General features: G+C 38.0%; 1 protein-coding gene across 16 annotated transcripts in view; it reads right to left on the bottom strand.

Moving 5' to 3' along the window:
- PMS1 (PMS1 homolog 1, mismatch repair system component) overlaps nt 1-16,992 on the bottom strand; it is an 83,973-nt gene that overhangs the window by 50,530 nt on the left and 16,451 nt on the right. For 15 of the 16 annotated variants that reach the window (XM_059702547.1, XM_059702554.1, XM_059702541.1 and 12 more), the window contains exon 5: nt 8,532-8,695. In XM_059702547.1, coding sequence (XP_059558530.1) covers nt 8,532-8,695 — 164 coding nt within the window. Of the gene's footprint in view, nt 1-8,531; nt 8,696-11,423; nt 12,236-16,992 lie in introns of all 16 variants that reach the window. The other variant, XM_059702546.1, reaches the window with a different exon arrangement.

The raw sequence follows: 16,992 nt of genomic DNA, 5'->3' as shown, positions 1-16,992 counted from the left end.
TTTGTACTGACTCTGGTTCAGAAAAGGGCGGGGGCACAAAATATTATAGGGAAGATCAGCTTCTTCCACACTGGCAATCTGACAATGATTTTAGCTACAGAAGCTTATCACTAAGACAGTGTTAAATGTTTTGATTCAGTATAAAATTATGATTATCCCATCACAACATCAATACCAGTGTTAAGGAATATCACATTCTATTAACATAATAAGTTATGATTTGATTCTTCTAAGTAGCCTGAGACTTTTTTAAAAGAATTCTATCTTGATAAAACATATTCAGCATGACTCTGAACTTAAAATCTCTTATTCATACTTTTATTCTGCTTAAATGTTTTTTATTTTATATTCAGTTTTTTAATAGAGTATGCATAATTACTTCCCCTGAAAGTTACAAAGAAATGGGTAACTTTACCTTTTTTCTTTTCTTTTTTTTTTTGGGGGGGGGGGGTGTGCTTGTAAGAGCCAGGCAGACAAGAGATAAAGATGAGAGTAATTTTTTTACTTTACTTTTCCTATTTTTTGGCTTTTGCACCATGGAAAGGTATGACTCATTTTAAAAAAGTAAATAAAAATTTAAAAACATAGTCAATATTTGCATAACTTTCAAAGGGAGATGGTAGATACTCATTGTTTGTGATCTTTAAAACAAGAAAGAGTATTTCCAATTGCTCATCAACTCTTGTCACATCTACATGAGAGATGTTCTTCTTGTCTAGACCCTTTTCCCTGTGCTCTGCGCAACTACCCAGCACACTGACCCAGCCTCCTCAATCACACTACTAAACGCCATCTGACCCTCCTCCAATGCCATGAGAATGACCTCATTTTGTTAGAAACTCCTTATTGTATTGCCTTTTAGCCATTTGCCAGAAATCCAAATTCCCAGGTAAGGCAGACAAGGGCCTTTAGAATGTGGGCCCAGGCAACTTTCCCAGCCTTCCCTCCCACTTCCCCACCCCATTTTGAGCTTTTTCTGACCTCTGATGACTTATCAACCTTACATGTCCTTTGAATGCCTTTGCCTCGTCTTTCTCAAGAGCCCACTCGAAGGCTTTTCTGAACCTGACCAGAGTCTAATGACTGCCTCTGGATTACCGTACTTCTTACTAGTGTTTACAGGAGGTCTTCAGATCGGCCTTTCTAAACAACTCTTTAAGCCTGGAACCCCGAGGCAATCAGCACTCCCTCCCACATTTAATTTTATGGAAAAGGTTATTTGCAAATCAAGCTGCTATTGCTTTACAACAATATTTGATTTCAGCTTTTCCTCTTTTTTCTCACTGAATAGGGAACCTTATCTATTACATTTTGTTTTTCATAAGACTTTGCTTCTCCAAACTTGCCTTTACTTCTCATTCTAAATGAAGCTACCCCAACCATCTCCTTTGCAATGCAACTCCATCCTCCACATGGTTCTCTAGTTGTTATCTTTTCAGATAAAGACCAATAATGGATAGAAAATCCAGATCAATGAGTAATCAGAGGACTTGAATAACACTACAGACCTAATAGACCTAATAGACCAACGCCAAACACTCTTCCCCACAGCAGCAAAATACACATTCATTCCAAGCTCCTATTTCCCCAGGATAAATCATGGTATGTCACAAAACAAATTTAAGTTTAAAACATACCAAGCATTTTTTCTGGCCACAATAGAATAAAACAAAAAATCAATAGCAGAAGAAAACTGGAAAATTCACAATATGTGGAAATTAAATAACACACTCTTTAAGATAAATAAAAATGAAAACATACCAAAACTCTTGAGATGCAGCAAAAGCAGTACAAACAGTGAAGTTCATTGTCTACCTTAAAAAAAGATGTTAAATAAACAACCTAACTATTCACCTTAAGGAACTAGAAAAAGAACATCAACCTAAGACCAAAGCTACCAAAAGAAAGAAAATGACAATGATTATTACAGAGTAGAAATAAATACAATAGAAAAAGACAGGAAAAAAATGCACAAAACTAAGAGTTGGTTTATTGAAAAGAAACAAAATTGACAAACCCTTAAACTAAAAAAAGACTCAAATAAAATTAGAAATGAAAGAAGAGACATTACAGCTAATGCCATACATATAAAAAGAATCACGAGCCTATATGAATACTTATATACCAACAAACTGGATAGCCTAGAAGCAAAGGCTCAATTTCTAGAAACACATAACCTAACTAGTATCACTGCTTATAGCCTACTATAATTCTTTCCTGTAACCACTACCAAACTAATGGCCAGAGGGTAACACATTGATCCAGCGGTTCTCAACCTGTGGGTCGCGACCCCTTTGGGGGTCAAACGACCCTTTCACAGGGGTCGCCTAAGACATTCCTGCATATCAGATATTTACATTACGATTGATAACAGTAGCAAAATTACAGTTATGAAGTAGCAACAAAAATAATTTTATGGTTGGGGGTCACAACATGAGGAACTGTATTTCAAGGGCTAGAAGGTTGAGAACCACTGGATTAAGTCACTTCCCTACTCCCAATTTTCCATTTAAAAAAAAAAAAAAAGACAGCCAAGCATTCAGAACCCTTTATAACCTAGCCTCAAATTATCATTCAAGATTTATCTTCCTCTATATAAAACTAGAGGCCCACTGCACGAATTTGTGCATGGGTGGGGTCCCAGCCTGGCTGGCAATCAGGACTGATTGGGGCCGGCTGGCCAGGGGGTGGGACCACGGGAGGTTGGCTGTGGGAGCGCACTGACCACCAGGGGGCAGCTCCTGCATTGAGCGTCTGCCCCCTGGTGGTCAGTGTGCATCATAGCGACTGGTTGTTCGGCTGACCGGTAGTAACAGTTGCTTAGGCTTTTATATAGATAGAAGATACCTACTCACCTAAATTGATTTATTCACCGCTCAGCATTGTTAATGTTCACAATATTTCTCTACTTAGAAGGATCTTGATCCATTTATCTGTATTACCAAATTCGACTGTAGTGGAGTCCCCCTATGGTGCACCCACCCTGGGGGAGGAGGTCCTAGGTGAGATCACTTTTACATGTTGCCTCTACTGTACTGAATCAATCTAACACCTGTCATGTGGCCCAAGTCAGCCTCCCTCTTCTGTAACTTTCTAGGAATCCCCCAACGGGGGGATGAACCAGCAGAACTGCAGCACCTGGAGACGTGTTGGAAATGTAGACACGCAAGCCCTCCCTGACCTACTGAATCAGAATCTGCATTTTTAACAAGATTCTCAGGTAATCTGCATCCATGATAAAGTTCTTTAAAGCACTGGTAGGAGACCAGGAGGGAAAACTGACTACAGAAACACAGTGTGAACACTTGGAAGCACTAAGATCTGTGATCGTGATCTAAGTGGTACTAGTCAGGAGATGTGTTCCAGCTACATCCAACTGTACAGGCTTAGGCACCAAGAAGAGAAAGAGATGGATTTAACCAGGATTTGATTAGTCACACAAGTACAGTTTAGTGAGAGAGGAGCAAGACTATCGAAGGAGCTTCCAAGGAATGCTAATTATGGACAACGTACTGTAGCAGGGCAAGGAGAGAACTGAGGGTAACAGGGACAAGAAACAGTTAAAAGGCAGCAGAGTCAAGGATCAGAGGTCCAATAGAGTCTAAGGACCGGCAGGGAGTTAGCTGGAGAGACAGAGGTGGCAGGCAGAGGTAAACTACTTAACACTGAAATTAATGGAGGTGTCGTTTTGGACAATGACTAGGCCTACAGTGTAGCCGCAGGAATTAGTGGCTGAGGCAGGGTGGAGAACAAAAATTACTGGAGAAGAGGAGTAAAAGACCTGAGACTCTAGAAAAGACTACCTATGGGGATATTGAATTCACTATAGTGATAATAATCTAGGAGTCTAAAGAGCAAGATTCAAAGCTGAATGATATTTTAGTCATTCAGTCATCATTTAGATATTTAGTCATCATTTGAAAAGGCTGCCAGGGATACAAGGTTCTCAGAAAAGCCAGATTTCAATTAGAGCAACGTGAGCAAAGAAAAGGCTAAGGACACGGGAGATTTTACTTGACTTACCATGCAATGGCGCACTACAGATAGCCAGGTATGAGAGGCAGAGTTAGGAAAAGCAATGATTTGTATGAGCAAGAGTCCAGGGTGATAAGGGATGATTTGAGAGACCCAGGCTTCTTGTGTTAACTGACATCAACAGGAATAAAAACATGATGATATTAGGGCTGATAGTCCCAAAGCAGGTAACAGTTGCAAGATTCTGACTTTTAAGGTCTTGCCATGATTGAGTTGTGGGAATCCCAGCTGACAACTGCAGATGGAGGCATAGAAGAGAGAGGAGTGGTCTTATTCTGAGAGCGGAGGCCCTCGGAACACATCCACCAGAAAGTCTTCCCTGACTGTTCTAGCCCAAAGCAAAGGTCCCGTCCTCTCAATGTCTATAGTATTGATCGATATCATTCAACAACCACTCAACAAGTTTTCATTATTTCCATCTATTAAATATTCAGACACTTTTGCAGTATTTTCTGACTTATACTGTAAGCTATTCCCGAGTGCAGGCCATCACATAACTGCTCCAGAGCACCTACTCAAAGCTCTGAATCTAGCAGCTGTGAAGAAGCCAAAGGAGAATGAATGATGCATTAAATTATCAGGGGGCCGGGGGAGCTGGGTAAAGTTGGGCAAAGGGGAGCAGGAATGGGGACATCTGTAATAGTGTCAACAATAAAAATGAAGTTATAGAAACAAATAAATTAAAATCGCTCAGCTTCTCAAAAAATAAATAAATAAAATATATCTAAAGAGACATCTGCCTTCATTAACTAAAAAAGAAACAAAAACAAAACCCACCCAAACTTTCAACATTGGAACTGAAGGAATAATTTCTTCAAAAGGAAGCATTAAAGCACAGCCCTCACCTGAAATTTCTCTTTAACTACTCTGCCTCCACAGCCCTGGCCGGGATGGGGAGAAGGGCATGCCCCTGTAGCAATGATCCAATGGGGGGCAGAGGACTTTTCCTTGATTCCTCCTAGCACAGCTGACACAAAACCGGGACATTAAAACATGTTGGAGTAAAAGACTAAAAGATGCAAAAAAAATCTTTGAATGTAAGGAACAGATTATAAATGACCACTTACTTATCTTTAATTTATAATCCAATACACTAGCCCCTTTCTCATTCTTGGTCACCCCCACCCCCAAATCTTTGACCGCCACCCCAGAAGAGTAGCCTCCTAGGAAACCCAAAAGCTTTGTCCAGTGGGAGCCATCAACTCTCCATGGCCAGTTTCCTGGGTTTCTGTTCTTGACTAAGGCCCTGCCTCCTCCCAGATTGACGGACACTAGAGAGTCAACTCTTCAAAGCTAACACCATTCTTCCAAACCTCAAAAATACTTAAACTGATCCAAATAAACTTTAGCACTCATCACATGGAGGTGGGGGATGTGGGAAGTCATTCCTTCAATTACTTCTCCTTTGTACCAGTTAAAACCTTTTTATATCAATGATATCCAATTTAGCTTTTGCAATATCAGTGGGCTTCTAATTATGAAGACAAAAACTGAATTCCAAACAATTTTAAAAACTACAAACAGTATTTTGGGCAAAAGAAATATCCACAGAAAAACAACAAGCATGAAGTATGAAAGTATTTCTTATCTGAACTCATACATTTAACATTATGTTCTGAACTAGTGATATATAGACTTACTCATGTACATATGAAACAGCTAAGAATAGTAAATTGGTTTCAGGTATTATCACACTGAGAAAAACTTCTAATTATGGAAAATTACTTTATAAATGAAAATATGTGCTGCGGGACTTTACAGGAACTCAGTTATTATAATTAAAGCTGAAAATTGTAGTGCTCGTCCTAAGGAATGGCTCTAGCATTTCTCCAAGTAATAAACTCACTGAGTCCACTTGTAAATTATTTGAATAAACTCACTGAATCCACTTGTGAATTATTTCCCTTTAGCTGTCTTATTATTCAATACGCTTTCAAGGAACATGATGATGAAAGAAGAAAAACACTTCTTTCTAACATAACCATACTGGCAAGAACATTGACATTATCAGTATTCAAAGAATGTCTTGGCAGGTTAAACCTTCATAAAAAGAAGAAACACTATCTAATCCAAGATGTCAAAATAGCAATAGTACTTCTCATATTATGTGTAATGTGATTGTTTGCTTCTACAGCAAAAATTTTTTTCAAAAAAGGAAAAGATGCCGACATGGTAATGTTTAAATTTTAAGCAAAGGCACAAACATTCTTCAGAAAAGCACATAAAATAGGGTAAGAGTAAGCATGTTTAAAAGAAAAAGACTAAGATCAGAACTGCACTCAATGTTCAAAAAGATTTAAGAAAATGTGGCAATGCTGTTTTTGGAAGTTTAACAATATAGTTTAAAATTCGAGGCACAACAGCACTATTAAGAAACAAAAAGTAGAAAAACAATTTGTACTAAGAGAAAAAGGCTTGAAGAGAGACTGCTTGCTGTGGCTTAGTCCGTGGTTCCCTTGTGTAATGGAGCTAATGCCTAGGTTCACGGGAAGACTTTTGGTAGTCGGACATCCCGTCACTGCATGGCACGCTCAGCACACTCTCCAGGGCCTGACATCACTGAAGGCCATCGAGGGGCTCGTGTTTGCTCAATGTAAGTTCAGACATGTTGCCCTCCAACGTCAATAAGATGCAGTGTATTACAAAGTTCTACTTTTCATTCTTAAAACACCTATACAGATGATCTTATAGTAGCTGAGAAAATATAAACTTACCCAAAGTTTATATATATAAATACTCATTTTATATATAAAATGACTTTAAATACTCATTTCCATTACATGAGGCAATAATCTTTTTATTCTTTGATTGTTTTCTCTTACTTAACTTTCTTCTTTAGTTGTACTCACTTCTATATATAGTTCCTATCTTAATATTTTACCTTTTCCATCACTTTTCTCTTCCTGATCACTATTGCTTCTGTCTTTGATCTTTTCTTAATTGGTTACATTCAACTTTTAATTAGTAAACATCCTTTGGATCAAGAGGTCCTCGTGTTATTTATATTAGCAGGATGAGCCTCCACCCATTGACACCCTGAGGAATCACAGCATGGCAGAGCTGGAAGAGATCTCACAGTATCATTTGGTTGAGCTCTATGCCAACAGCAACAGGTGGCTGACTATTCTTAATGTTTTTCTTTCTTTTTTATTTTTTTAATGACCAAAGACTTTTATCATAAATATTCTACCATAGCTTGGTTTAATACAAAACCTTAACAAGTGAAAACATGTGAAGTAGAAAGAAAACTGGGTGAAAACAGTTCTGACCTAAGCACTATTACTTACTAGAAAATAAAATTTTTCCTTTGATCGCTTTGGGGAAAAAAATCCTTTCATCACTCTGAGCTTCAAGTTCCCTGTGCAAATAGAAATAATGCTGTCTGACTCACAAAGTTTTGTAAGTGCTCTGAAACCTGGAAAAGAACTATATAAATATTAGAGGCCCGATGCACGAAATTTGTGCAAGAATAGGCCTTTGCAGCCGCCGCGGCTGCCTAGATCCCTCACAGCCCCGGTGGCTGCCTGGATCCCTCCTTCACAGCCCCGGTGGCTGCCTGGATCCCTCGCAGCGGAGCAGCTTCCTCAGTCCTGAGGCTGCAGCCCCTGCTTTGTCTGGAAGGTCATCCGGAAGGACGTCCGATCTAATTGGCATATTACGCTTTTATTATTATAGATAAAGTACTATCACAATGGGAAGCAACAGAGGGTAAAGACCTGCACTCTGTAGGCATGTTCGTTTCAAATCCCATCACAGTTTAGCAGCCATGCAACACGGAGTGAAGTACTTGACCTCCCTGAGTTCATCTCAGAGGACAATTGCAAAACTGGTATGTCTACCTCACGTGATTGTTTATGGGAGTTTAACGTACCTACACAGGTCCTGGCATTATGTGGGTTCTCAATAAATGTTAATTCCTTACTCCCCACCACGATTCCACACTTCTGCTGTGTGGTTCTACCCTCCTTCCATGAACTATTTCAAGGTACATATATGAAACTTTATGAAAAACAAAATAATCAGAAATTATGTAAGCCTTTCTTTCCCCTAAGATTCATACAGCAACAAGAGTTCCTCATCAGCCCGGCTCTGAAAAACGGGAGAAAATAAGGTAGAGTTTCCTTTAAAAAATAAACTCTTCCAAAGAAGGAAGGGATTAGAATAGATAATGAAAAATGTCACTAAATTGTGAACTCCTTAAAGGAAAAGAACAAGTCTTTATTTATCTTCATATTTAGGAAGCACAGAAACATTGCTTGCGTGGAAGAGTCTGTAGGTGGGATCTCTGATCTTAGAAATTAATAAATGAAAGGTTCCATCAGATTTTATATAGATATTAAGTAACAAAATAAAGATTCTTTATTTACTGAGATCAAACTAAGCAAATGAGGACAAATTTTAAGAAGATTCTTTATATGTTTGATTTAGATAAAATACATTGTTCCTTTAATATATCATATACCAAAAAGATCTTACAGAAATACAATAATGCATACCTTGTTATGTATAAAAAGAATCCTTAAGTCAGGTTTAAGTATTCCATAGCTTATGAGGAGATCTAGGACCTTTTTTATTTCATCTTTACATTTTTTAGTAGTTGAGTAAAATTGCTTTCTTACAGGTAGGTTCTTAAACAATCTTAAAGCAGTTACAGTTGTACCTGTTGGCAGATAAATGAAGAGCATATTTAGATGTGGAAGGAACTTCAGATCTTTAAATCCATATACAATCAGTAATTAACCCCTTCTATCACTGAAGGCCAGTCCTCCTCCAACTTTGGCCCAAAGAAGATCAACTTTGCTATTCTGGAAAAAGAGTATGTAGCTTGGGAACCAAGATGGCGGCATAGGTTAACGCCGGAGTTTGCTGCTTTGAACAACTACTTCAAAAGTGAAACCAAAAAACGGAAGGGACATCACCCAGAACCACAGGAACGCTGGCTGAGTGGAAGTCCTACAACTAGGAGGAAAGAGAAACGCACACGGACACTCAGAGGAGGCGCGGTGCTGAAGTCAAATTCTGAGGTGCGGAGTGCGCGGAGCGGGCTGGCGGCGGAGGGCGCGGTTGGCGTTTTCAATCGGGAGGGAGTCGCAGACTCTGAGCTCCAGATCCGGCGAGTCTTTAGGGACCCAGACTCAAACGGGAGAAGCGGGACTGTCTGGCTTCGGTCAGAGCGAGTGCAGCTTTCTCTCCGAGCTTTGCAGCGGGTGCTGGGACTCAGGCAGAGCCCCTGGGGACAGGACTGAGAGCCGCCATAACTGCTCTCTCCGGCCCACCCTGTTGATCCTGTGCGACCCGCCCCGCCCAAGCCCTGCACAGAGGCATTTGCCGGATAGCCTCAGGCAAAGGCTAGATTAGCACCTCCCTAGAGGACAGAAGTTCTCTCACTGCTGACACAGCTGATTCTCATAGCCACTTGGCCTGGAGGTCAAACCCTCCCTGGAATTAGCTACAACAATCAAGATTTAACTATAAGACTTCGAACAAAGACCACTAGGGGGTGCACCAAGGAAGCATAACAAAATGCGGAGACAAAGAAACAGGACAAAATTGTCAATGGAAGATATAGAGTTCAGAACCACACTTTTAAGGTCTCTCAAGAACTGTTTAGAAGCCGCCGATAAACTTAATGAGATCTACACGAAAACTAATAAGACCCTCGATCTTATATTGGGGAACCAACTAGAAATTAAGCATACACGGACTGAAATAACGAATATTATACAGACGCCCGACAGCAGACCAGAGGAGCGCAAGAATCAAGTCAATGATTTGAAATGCGAGGAAGCAAAAAACATCCAACCGGAAAAGCAAAATGAAAAAAGAATCCAAAAATGCGAGGATAGTGTAAGGAGCCTCTGGGACAGCTTCAAGCGTACCAACATCAGAATTATAGGGGTGCCAGAAGATGAGAGAGAGCAAGATATTGAAAACCTATTTGAAGAAATAATGACAGAAAACTTCCCCCACCTGGTGAAAGAAATGGACTTACAGGTCCAAGAAGCGCGGAGAACCCCAAACAAAAGGAATCCAAAGAGGACCACACCAAGACACATCATAATTAAAATGCCAAGAGCAAAAGATAAAGAGAGAATCTTAAAAACAGCAAGAGAAAGAAACTCAGTTACCTACAAGGGAATACCCATACGACTGTCAGCTGATTTCTCAACAGAAACTTTGCAGGCCAGAAGGGAGTGGCAAGAAATATTCAAAGTGATGAATACCAAGAACCTACAACCAAGATTACTTTATCCAGCAAAGCTATCATTCAGAATTGAAGGTCAGATAAAGAGCTTCACAGATAAGGAAAAGCTAAAGGAGTTCATCACCACCAAACCAGGATTATATGAAATGCTGAAAGGTATCCTTTAAGAAGAGGAAGAGGAAGAAAAAGGTAAAGATACAAATTATGAACAACAAATATGCATCTATCAACAAGTGAATCTAAGAATCAAGTGAATAAATAATCTGATGAACAGAATGAACTGTTGATTATAATAGAATCAGGGACATAGAAAGGGAATGGACTGACTATTCTTGGGGGGGGGAAAGGGGTGTGGGAGATGTGGGAAGAGACTGGACAAAAATCGTGCACCTATGGATGAGGACAGTGGGTGGGGAGTGAGGGCGGAGGGTGGGGCGGGAACTGGAAGGAGGGGAGTTATGGGGGGGAAAAAAAGAGGAACAAATGTAATAATCTGAACAATAAAGATTTAATTAAAAAAAAAAAACTTTGCTATTCTGATTCTATGTTGCACTTTTCTATTTTAACAGGACTGACCTGCTAGGTGTGCTCTCTTCTATGTGGTAAAAGCAAAAATAATCTTATTTCTACCACTGCAAAGAAACATGGGCTTACTGGAATGTAGTATCTTGAGAATTCTGCTGGTATTCAAAACACCTCGGGATGATGCTTATTCTACACTTAAAGTATAATATATAGGTAGCTACGCAGCATATATGATAACCTTAATTATTCCACTAAAAATTCTTATCTGAAATATCTAATTGCCTGGTTTGATTTACCCTCATCTTCTGAACAACAAATATTCAAAACAGGATATTTTTTTAAATTATGCATTTATTTAACTAAAAGTTGAATACAGGTATAAACATTTATACTGCTTAAATATTGGGTTATTAATTAGCTCTTGTTTTAAAAAAAAAATGAAATTAGGACCATTTTCCCTCCAAATTCTTCAGCATAACAGTTGTTTTAAAAGTTCTTATCTGCTAATTCAAATATCTGGGTCATCTGTGGGTTTGCTTATATCAACTATTTTTTCTCTTGATTACGGATTCCATTTTCCTATCTTTGTGTCTCTCAATATTTTTATGTTCCCCAGACACTGTGCATAAAGGACAATAGGTAATGAAGGTGGTAATACTTTCCCCCAGAGAAGGCACTTCATTTCCTCTGTCAAGCAGCTGAAGAGCGGATCTCTTCAATACAATCAGGACTTTATCTGTGTTGGAGCCGAGCTGCCCCTGCATTTAGTTCCAGTTCATTTCCAGTTTCTAATGTCTTGAGGATGGAAATATGTCTCTTCCTCTAGCAAGGCTCTGACACCTAAGCGCAGCAAGACTTAAGATTTTTCTTTCTCTCTCTAGCTTGGTCCCAACTTTCTTAATCACTTGTGACTCAGTAAAAGTCCTGATGAAATTTAGGCATGAGGTGAACAAGCTCCATATTAGAGGATCCCATCTTCCAATCTGTCATGTAAACTCACATGTGGCTATTAAACGTTCAACTGGTTTCTTGGAGGACCAAAGTAGGTCTGCTCTTTTGTCTTGCTAGGTCTCCAGTCTCAGTTAATGTTCCCAGGGATACCAGTGGCCACTAGTTTCTTCTTGTCTAGGAAAGGGTCATCTTTCTCTTGAACTTAATTCATTTAAACTTCTTTGTGACATAGTTCTTCAATGGTTTTTAAAAAATACAAATTTTAAAAATTATGTGCTTTTCTCTTCTTTGCTACATAGAAAGCAATGGTCTCTTGAAATCTTCTATATCCATCTTGCTGAAAAGTTATACTGCCATCCCTTCTGACCAACCATTTTCAAATTCAAATGTTCTTTTCTGAAAATTCTGTTAACTTTACTCTTGGCAGCTGGTGGCTACTTTGTATTGTCATTATTTATTTACTCATCTGTGTTCTCCACTAGTGAGTTCCTGTGACAAATATAAGGGCATATACTGTAGCTGTGAATAGATGGTGTGAAGGAAGAAGGCAGGGAGAAATCAGTAGGACAAAATATGTTTATGAAAGGAAAAAATATGCTGATTTTTAAAATATGTTACATATCAGACCACAATATACCTAATACATATGTTAATTGATAAATAATTGCTTTAGCAGCTAAAAATATTCTCTCAGAGTAAATTGAAAATTACCAATAAGCCAAGAATGATGTGTTGGAATAAAACTTAATGACGGAAAACTTTGCTGATTCCAAATGAAATATATAGCCTTAAAAAAAAAGTACCAAGTAATATTGGCCAAGAGGGAGGAGGCCCTAGTATACTATCATATTTTACAAGAGAACTGTTCAGCTCTCTAACTTTAGCACATTCTACAAACACCAGGATGAAACTGCAGCCTGTGATATGCTCCCTGTTATATTTTTACATGATGCCTATGTTATGCCACTTATATAGGCAGTGATTTATGTTCCTAATGTAAAGAGATATAATTGTTGCATATGTCAATTTCCTTAAACTACTTAATAAAATTCCATTCTCAAAATTTAAAAAATCTTTCTATATATGCACAATCACACACAGCAGGGATTTACAAAAAACATGATGCTCTACTCTAATAACAGGGTAGGGAAGGAAATATCCTGATCAGAATACTTTAAATACACTATTTTTGACATGTGAGAAATTCCTAAGGCAGAAGAAGTATTAAAAGGTGTTAAAAGAATTTTTCTAGGAAGGTAAATAAATTTAGAAGCTTAATACTGATTATCTAGAGTAAAGAGAACAGAAGTGATGACAAAAAAGATATGACTAAAACAAATAATTTAGTCAGAGTACTTGGTAAAAAGAATTTAAAAGCTTAAGATTTAATTTTATATTTCTTATTAATTTTTTAAATGTCTTATAAGGTAAGGGTAATTATAAATGGCATACTGTTAAACACATAAATAATTTTAAATGGCTAAATTAATCCATAAAACAAATACCTACACCAGAACTGAAATCTCCAGTAAACTATTTTTAAACATTTTAAAATATGCTTCTTAAAGGGGTAACAAATTTCCCAATGCTTAAAAAAGATTCAATTGTAATTTGTTCCTGCATCTACAGTTAGGCTATCTGCAGGTGCCATCCTATGAGATGATATGAGGAGTAACTGCTAAGTAAGGCTGTTACACCACAGCAGAAATTAATCTATGAGAACCCTAAATGCACAGGTATTAATTAAGATGGCTGAACTGTAGTTTTATCTTACACAGAAAATATTTAAATGGAAGCTGAATGACAGCTGGTGAAATGTGAGTCCGCGATTCAATCACTCAAAAACTATCAGCACTAAGGCAATATAAATGTAAAATGCTTTTGAAAGTGTTTGTGGATTTTAATAAGCTTGATTTTTGTGCTGTTTTCCTAGCCAATAAACTGTAATTTGGAGAAAAAAGTGATCTATGAAAGACAATTACTACTAGTTTAGCAACTACTGACTTTCCAAGTATGTTGTTTCTTAAGGTGAAAGAAATATTGTAAAAGAACACCAGGTTCATTAATTGCCTGTAGAAATTCCTTAATATGCATACCTGATCTCACTAAAAGTAGAAGATGTAGGTCAACAAGAAAAGAAAAATCAACCAGAAAACAGGCAAAGATCCGAAGGTTTCCATATTTAAGAACTGTTACTTCATAGTTCTCATGGAGATGAATACAGGAAAGCATGAGAAATGTGGGTGATGCAAAGTCACTGGCCATCCAGATTAGACTGGCTACTAGGTAAGATAAAAATAAATACATTTAAGTTTTATAAGGTGACTAGATTACTTTAAAGTATTCTACTGGACAGCCAGCCACTCAAATAACTCCTAATGGTTTCCTAATTTGAACTTCTAAGAACTGGGGTCAGAGCATTTCTGGAGAGGAACCATATTTTAAAAGGCCTTCTCTTTGTCCTAATCTAAATACATGAGAAAAACGTTAGTGTGCTTTCTTAAGAGTTTCTATTTATTCCATGTATATACAAAAATGTTAATTTTTAATGGGCAAAACTAACAGTAACTAATTGGAGATTTATAAAAAAAGAAAGAATGAGAGAATCTGGCATCAGTGTTAAGGTACAAGAAAATAAATTTCAATGAAGAAAGACAAGACATTTGAAAAAATAAATCCAATAATTTAACATTAAAACTGGAGGGAAGAGCCCTAGCTGGTTTGGCTCAGTGGATAGAGCGTCGGCCTGGAGACTGAAGGGTCCTGGATTCGATTCTGATCAAGGGCACATGCCTGGGTAGTGGGCTCTATCCCCAGAAGGGGGCGTGCAAGAGGCAAACAATCAATGATTCTCTCTCATCATTGATGTTTCTATCTCTCTCTCCCTTTCCCTCTCTGAAATAAACAAACAAACAAAAAACCTAGAAGGAAGAAACCATAAAAAAAAAAGACTGATAAATTATAGGGAGGGACCACAAAATTAAAAGTGAATTTACAATACAAATTGGAGAAGAATGGCAAACAACAACAAAAACACAAGTCCCTCTACAGATCTAACAATTCTTTTGGACATGACTCTAAAGAGGTCATACCTTTAACGTTCTCTCAGCTTGAACATCCTATTAGAAGTTAGCAGTATGAAAAGGATTAAAGGAAATATGTGAAACACAAGCCTAAAGAGATTATTTTCCCCTTAGAAGTAAATAGTAGAGGTACTTAGAAACACAAGATTAAAAAACAATGAAATTATGTAAGTGTATAAAACACTAAAAAAATGAAACTAGACCACCAACTTACACCATACACAAAAATAAACTCAAAATGGATAAAGGACTTAAACATAAGATGGGAAACCATAAAAATCTTAGAGGAATCCACAGGCAGCAAAATCTCAGACATATGCCGAAGCAATATCTTTACTGATACAGCTCCTAGGGCAGTGATGGCGAACCTTTTGAGCTCGGCGTGTCAGCATTTTGAAAAACCCTAACTTAACTCTGGTGCCGTGTCACATATAGAAATTTTTTGATATTTGCAACCATAGTAAAACAAAGACATATTTTTGATATTTATTTTATATATTTAAATGCCATTTAACAAAGAAAAATCAACAAAAAAATGAGTTCGCGTGTCAGAGGTGTCATAGGTTCGCCATCAGTCCTAGGGCAATGAAAACTAAAGAGAAAATAAACAAATGGGACTACATCAAAATAAAATCTTCTGCACAGCAAAAGAAACCATCAACAAAACAATAAGAAAGGCCACTGCATGGGAGAACATATTTGCCAATGTTATCTCCGATAAGGGTTTAATCTCCAAAATTTATAGGGAACTCATACAATTTAACAGAAGGAAGATAAACAACCCAATTAAAAAATGGGCAACGGACCTAAATAGATACTTTTTGAAAGAGGACATTCAGAAAGCCAAGAGACACATGAAAACATGCTCAAAGTCACTAATCATCCAAGAGATGCAAATCAAAACGACAATGTGGTACCATCTCACACCTGTCAGAATGGCTGTCATCAACAAATCAACAAACGACAAGTGCTGGTGAGGATGGGGAGAAAAAGGAACCCTTCTGCACTGCTGGTGGGAATGCGGACAGACTGGTGCAGCCACTGTGGAGAACAGTATGGAATTTCCTCAAAAAAACCAAAAAATGGAGCTCCCATTTGACCCAGTGATCCCACTTCTAGGAATAAATATATCCCAAGAAACCAGAAACACCAATCAGAAAGGATATATGCACCCCTATGTTCATAGCAGCACAATTCACCATAGCTAAGATCTGGAAACAGCCCAAGTGCCCATCAGCAGATGAATGGATTAGAAAACTGTGGTACATCTACACAATGGAATACTGAGCTGCTATAAAAAGGAAGGAACGCCTACCATTTGCAACAGCATGGATGGACCTGGAGAGCATTATGCTAAGTGAAATAAGTCAGTTGGAGAAAGATAAATATCACATGATCTCACTCATTTGTGGAATATAATGAACAACATAAACTGATGAACAAAAGCAGATCCAGAGACAGAAGCATCAATCAGACCGTCAAACCCCACACGGAAGGCAGGGGTGGGGGCAAGGAGGAGAGATCAACCAAAGGACTTGTATGCATGCATATAAGCATAACCAATGGACACAGACACTACGGGGGGTGAGGGCATAAGTAGGGAGGTGGGGGGTGGGGACAATGGGGGGATAAGGACACATATGTAATACCAGGGGTCCTCAAACTACGGCCTGCGGGCCACATGCAAATTCAAATATTGTATTTGTTTTTTCACTTCAAAATAAGATATGTGCAGTGTTGCATAGGAATTTGTTCATAGTTTTTTTTTTAAACTATAGTCCGGCCCTCCAGCGGTCTGAGGGACAGTGAACTGGCCCCCTGTTTAAAAAGTTTGAGGACCCCTGTGTAATACCTTAATCATTAGAGAAAATAAAAAACCCAAAAAAGAAAAAAACTAAATGAGCAATAGCAATAATTAATGTATTTACTTGATTTAAATGATACAAAAAGGGAGGCAGTGGGTGAAGTATTAGATGAAACATTAGTAATGAGTTGATAATTGAAACACTGAGGGGAACACTGTTCTATCCACTGTGTACATTTTTTAAGATCTCTGTAAGTAAATATATTTTAAATTATTGGTTTAATCATACCTTGAGGGTATGGTTTATTAGTTTGATTACTAAATCAATGTTTTAGGCATTTCAATAAAATATTATCCTTCATGTATAAAAGAGTCAATAGTAATCCAGC

This window comes from Myotis daubentonii, chromosome 7 (genome assembly GCF_963259705.1).
Source record: "Myotis daubentonii chromosome 7, mMyoDau2.1, whole genome shotgun sequence".
Taxonomy (NCBI): Eukaryota; Metazoa; Chordata; class Mammalia; order Chiroptera; family Vespertilionidae; genus Myotis; species Myotis daubentonii.
This window is presented reverse-complemented; position numbering and strand designations above follow the sequence as displayed.